Source organism: Lactuca virosa, chromosome 8, assembly GCF_052849685.1.
Source record: "Lactuca virosa cultivar CGN04683 chromosome 8, Lactuca_virosa_CGN04683_v6, whole genome shotgun sequence".
Taxonomy (NCBI): Eukaryota; Viridiplantae; Streptophyta; class Magnoliopsida; order Asterales; family Asteraceae; genus Lactuca; species Lactuca virosa.
Window position 1 is genome coordinate 50250393 of NC_136433.1, and position 5706 is coordinate 50256098.

The window sequence follows — 5706 nt, forward strand, 5'->3', positions numbered from 1 at the left end:
TTTGTTAAATTACCTGGTATGTTTATTTCCTACAAATAAAAAAAAATGTTATTATGCTAAAAGATTCTTCCTAGCCATGTATTATCCATGTTACAAAAAAATATCAAATTAACATCGAACTTTTTATTAGCAGTAATAATAACATTTTTTATAAATAATATATCAAGTTTAATGATATAATATATATCCAAGATATATCTTTTAGACAAAAATAAAATTTTGCAATTTTTCTAGGTTATATTCGTTCAAAAGATAATAGATCAGATAATATTTTTTAGTGTATACATGTGTACTTTCTTTTTCGGCGTAATAAAAAAGTACCTTATATATTTGGTCTTGAAGATTATAACCAATTTTAAAGTTGAGTTTATTTTGAAAAAAAAAACATTTTAGGTCTAAAACGGAAAAAACTACAAAATATAGGGTCTTTTTTTATAAATATACATGGACAAAGAATTTTACAATCCTAAATAAATGTAGGCATAATAATTATATTGTTTAAATCGATGTATATTTTTAAACTAAAAGGATATAATCACGTTTTTTATACAACTAGTCTTGAAATAAAAAACATTTTAGGTCTAAACTGGAAAAAAATACAAAATGTTGGGTCTTTTATGAAATAAAAATACTTAATTTACCTATTAGGGTCTAAAGTAACAAGTAAAAGGTAAAAGTTTGGTCTTTTTCGGAAAAGAAAAAACTTTTAGGTCTAAAAAGAAAAAAATCAAAATGTAGGGTCTTTTATGGAAATAACCCATTATTTTAAGATGTCGTATAATTCATAAAAAAATAATTCGGTTTTACATTATAGGACAGTTCATCTCACAACCAATCGGTAGAAGGTCACCGCCGATCACTACATGGCAGGCGTCTCCATCGCCGCAGAATGGCAACTTCTCGGCGACAAGTACTACCGAAAACCAGAACTCTACCAATTACGATGGAAAAATATCGATCTTGCTCGAAACAAGGTCGCCTGCGCCCCATTCGGTGGTCCAATTGCCGTCATTCGAGACGAATCCAAGATCGTCCAGCTCTACGCCGAATCCGCCCTTCGTAAACTCCGAATATTCAACTCCTGCGGCCGCCAAATCTCCGAAACTGTCTGGAGAAACCCCGGCGGACGTTTGATCGGATTGTCGTGGACCGAGGAGCAAGTATTAGTCTGTGTGACACAAGATGGCACCGTTTATAGGTATGACATCCACTGTAAGATAATTGAATCAAATGTTAGCATGGGTACGGAGTGTTTCGAACACAGTGTGGTTGAGTGTGTGTTTTGGGGCAATGGGGTTGTGTGTATCAATGAGGCTTTCCAGTTGTTCTGTATTCCTGATTTGAAAAACCCTAAACCCTGTAAGCTCGCTGATACGGGGTTAGAGGAATTCCCCCTTTGTATGGCGGTGATTGAGCCGCAGTATACCATGTCTGGGAATGTGGAGGTTTTGCTCGGAGTTGGAGATCATGTGTTGTTGGTAGAGGAAGATGGAGTTCAAACTGTAGGTGATGGATTAGGAACTCTGCAGAAGATGGTTATCTCACATAATGGCAAGTTAATGGCGTCATTCACTCACGATGGTCAGCTTCTTGTGATGCCCACTGACTTCTCAAGCATCATCTTTGAATACAGTTGTGAGGTTTGTGTTATGACACTCTTGTTGATACAAAAAACCATATTTATCTTGTATTATGTATGGGATGCCATTAACTTAACATCTTGTTATGTACAGTCTACCCTAGCTCCAGAGCAACTTGTTTGGTGTGGAATGGACAGTGTGTTGCTGTATTGGGATGATATGCTTCTGATGGTGGGCCCATATGGAGATCCAGTTCGCTATCTTTATGATGAACCCATTATCCTTATCCCAGAGTGTGATGGAGCTAGGATATTGTCCAATTTAAACATGGAGTTTCTTCAACGGGTCCCAGCTTCTACTGAATCTATCTTCAAGATTGGGAGCACAGAACCAGCAGCTTTATTGTATGATGCTTTGGATCATTTTGACAGGAGGAGTGCAAAGGTAGGGTGTCATTTTGATCTTTGAAATTTGAATTAGACTTTATATTTATTTCTTTCTTTTTAAGTTGTAATGTTGATTTATTCCATTCCAGGCTGATGAAAATTTGAGGCTGATAAAAACATCTTTGCCTGAGGCTGTTGAAGCTTGTGTAGATGCTGCAGGACATGAGTTTGATCCTTCACTACAACAGACACTACTGAGAGCTGCAAGCTATGGGCAAGCGTTTTGTAGGTAAGTTTTTCATCTGTTGGTAGAAGATATATATATATATATATATATATATATATATATATATATATTGTGATAATGGTGGATATGGTGAACAATCATCTATATATTTGATTTGTCCACTTGATGTTTGAAGGCTTGAAATAACTTTATTGAATGCAAGTGAAGTCTTTCATGTAACATATGTTGGTCTAAAACTAGTAATCATCCTTTTGCCATAATGTTAAGCTTTCTTTAAGAAATGAGAGAAGCTGATAATGTTAAGCTTATAAATGGTGGTGGTGATTTTAAGTTTTAAGTTTTTCTAATTTTTGTTAACGATAGTGATATCCAGTTGGCTTTGGCAGCCAATTTCAACGTGAGAGCATTCAGGAGATGAGTAAAACACTGCGTGTTCTAAATGCTGTTAGAAGCCCAGAAACAGGGATTCCACTAAGTATACATCAATACAAGGTCTTTTTTCAACACCTAAACATATTCAATTTCATAATTATTCTTCATTACATTAATGCTTTTAATCTGTTCTTTAGTTGCTTACACCATCAGTTCTGATTGGTCGATTGGTTAATGCCCACCAACATCTCCTGGCACTCAGGATATCAGATTACCTTGGAATGAACCAAGTAAGTTTTATGTATTGTTCTTCACTAATCATTATCATATATCATATATGATATGAGTTGTTCAGTTTTGATTGGTGGATTGATTCTTTTTGAGGTGTTTTTTTTATCCAGGAAGTGGTTATCATGCATTGGGCTTGTTCAAAGCTTACAGTATCATCATCAGTTCCTGATGTTACTCTCCTTGAGATTTTACTTGATAAGGTTGTGCTCAATTAAGTTTTATTATATGATTTATAAATTTGTTACAATTTCAATGATTACTGACCTTTTGGGAATTTTCAGTTAAAATTGTGCAGAAGCATTTCTTATGCTGCAGTTGCTGCTCATGCAGATCAGACTGGCAGGAGGAAATTAGCTGCTATGCTTGTTGAACATGAACCTCTCTCCTCAAAGCAGGTTTAGGGTTTATTACTTATCTATGAAGTTGAAAAATTCAAGATATGCAAAATTGAATGAATGATATATATGATTGAATATCACTTTTTCAGGTTCCTCTGTTACTAGGCATTGGGGAAGAAGATACAGCCTTGACTAAGGCAACTGAAAGCGGTGATACTGATCTTGTTTATCTTGTTCTCTTTCATATATGGCAGAAGGTATTTATTGTTTTCTTATTTGATTAATTATAAATATAATACTAAAATTAAGTTCTCAAATTATTGACTTGTATAGAGACCAGCATTGGAGTTATTTGGAATGATACAAGCTAGACCTATTGCACGTGATCTATTCATACGTTATGCAAGGTAAAGGCTATATAAGTTTTTCTATTTAATTTCATATGAGAATATGAAGATTTTTTTTTTTCTTTTTGATGAATGTGTCTATTATTTCAGGTGCTATAAACATGAGTTTCTCAAGGATTTCTTTCTTTCTACTGGTCAACTTCATGTAAGTCTGTTTTCATAAACACTGAGATTTGATTTGGTAAAACAAAAGTAGAAGTTTGTTTGTATGTAAGTAAGTGTTGTTGAATGTTGTATGCAGGATGTTGCCTACTTGTTGTGGAAAGAATCATGGGAATTAGCAAAGAATCCAATGGCAAGTAGAGGATCTCCACTTCATACTCCACGTATAAAACTCATTGAAAAAGCTCAAAATCTTTTTGCTGAAACTAAGGAGCATGTTTTTGAGTCCAAGGCTGCTGAAGAACATGCAAGATTATTACGGTATGACATGTTTTAAAAGTCCAAAAAACTCTTAACTTACTAAATATTAATTGTGTCATTGTTTTTTTATATTTTATGCAGGATGCAGCATGAGCTAGAAGTAAGCACAAAACAACCAATATTTGTTGATTCAAGTATCAGTGACACGATTAGGACATGCATAGTATTGGGCAATCATCGGGCTGCGCTCAGAGTCAAAACAGAATTCAAGGTCAAAGATGAGTCACTCACTAACTGAATTTTATGAGTGTTTGATTTAATTTAAGCAATGGACTTATATTATGGTATAATTTCAAAATCTTGAATCAGGTTTCAGAGAAAAGATGGTATTGGCTCAAAGTTTTTGCCTTGGCAACAATCAGAGACTGGGATGCCTTAGAAAAGTTTTCAAAGGAAAAAAGGCCTCCAGTTGGTATATAATGATTTTGTCAAAGTTTTATATATATATATATATATATATATATATATATATATATATATATATATATATATATATAAATTTTGTATGGGAAGTAATTGAATTTTATAATATTTGGTGAGATAGGTTTTAGGCCATTTGTGGAGGCATGCATTGATGCTGAGGAAAAAGGTGAAGCTGTGAAGTACATTTCTAAGCTTGCAGATCCTCGTGAAAAAGCAGAGGTTTATATATATACTTCTTTATATTTTTGGAATATAAATTAAATATGTGGATTTGGAGTTAAAAAATAAAATAAAAATATGTTTGTGGGTGTTGTTGACAAATGACAGGCGTATGCTCGAGTAGGCATGGCAAAGGAAGCTGCAGATGCTGCATCACAGAGTAAAGATGGGGAGTTGTTGGGGCGTCTGAGAAACACATTACAAGATTCAACAGCTTCATCACTTTTTGATACTCTCAGGGATAGACTATCATTCCCAGGTGTTTCCTAGTTGTCATTATCATGCAGTTTGAGAGAGAGTGTGTGTGTTTTTTATGAGTTTGCTATATTTATTATAATAAAAGGGAATCTTGATGTAAAAATTTGTTGTATAAACATATTATTTATTGTAAGTTGAGATTTTGGGCGTGGGTGTGATTTGCAAAATTATTGTTCGGTTTCTTAATTTGTGTCTTTTTTATATTTTGGCTTTGAAATCGAACTCATTCAATAGAAGAAGGAATTGATTTTGGATTTTGGTTTACTTACTAATTTATAAACAGTTAGATACAACTAGTTATCATCAAAGATCAAATCACGATAAATATCCGAGCTAGGCATTACTACTTTTTTTTTAGTTCCATGCTTCTTTAGTAAGTTTACCTAAAAGGTATATAAGAACAAAATGGTAAGCTACAAAGAATGTAGTTAGTAACCTATTCTATAATTAATGTGCTTAACTATCACCAGGTACTCAACTTACGATTCACCCATAAGGCAAGAGGAAATAACATATGACTAACATTAATGCCATATGGATACCCATAGACACCATATGGGCATTGCTATTATTAAATAACCAAATAGATATATATTGCCACCTGCATTGGAATCGTACTGACAAATCACCAAAGAGATATATGTTACCACGTGCATTGAATATCGCACCGACAAATCACCAAATAAATATTTGTTGCCACCTGCATTGGATATCACACTAAAAATCACATATATGTTTCCCGTTCTATCGCCTACTAACACC

The 5706-nt window shown here is 33.8% G+C and overlaps 1 protein-coding gene across 1 annotated transcript; it reads left to right on the plus strand.

Moving 5' to 3' along the window:
- Positions 1-808: 808 nt before the first annotated feature.
- VCL1 (vacuoleless1 (VCL1)) lies at positions 809-5093 on the plus strand. The gene is made up of 15 exons (XM_079066809.1): positions 809-1640; positions 1734-2024; positions 2116-2255; positions 2600-2705; positions 2783-2875; positions 2987-3076; positions 3158-3271; positions 3364-3471; positions 3548-3621; positions 3712-3766; positions 3863-4044; positions 4126-4255; positions 4354-4456; positions 4589-4686; positions 4795-5093. Exons 1-15 carry the CDS (start codon positions 864-866, stop codon positions 4954-4956), a joined length of 2523 nt encoding a protein of 840 aa, XP_078922935.1. The 5' UTR covers positions 809-863; the 3' UTR covers positions 4957-5093.
- The last annotated feature ends 613 nt before the right edge of the window (positions 5094-5706 follow it).

Coding starts and splice junctions, on each gene's coding strand:
- VCL1 (XM_079066809.1), top strand. CDS start 864: ATGGCAGGCGTCTCCATCGCCGCAGAATGGCAACTTCTCGGCGACAAG. Junction 3,077..3,157: donor TTGAGATTTTACTTGATAAG/GTTGTGCTCAAT, acceptor GGGAATTTTCAG/TTAAAATTGTGCAGAAGCAT. Junction 4,687..4,794: donor ATCCTCGTGAAAAAGCAGAG/GTTTATATATAT, acceptor GACAAATGACAG/GCGTATGCTCGAGTAGGCAT.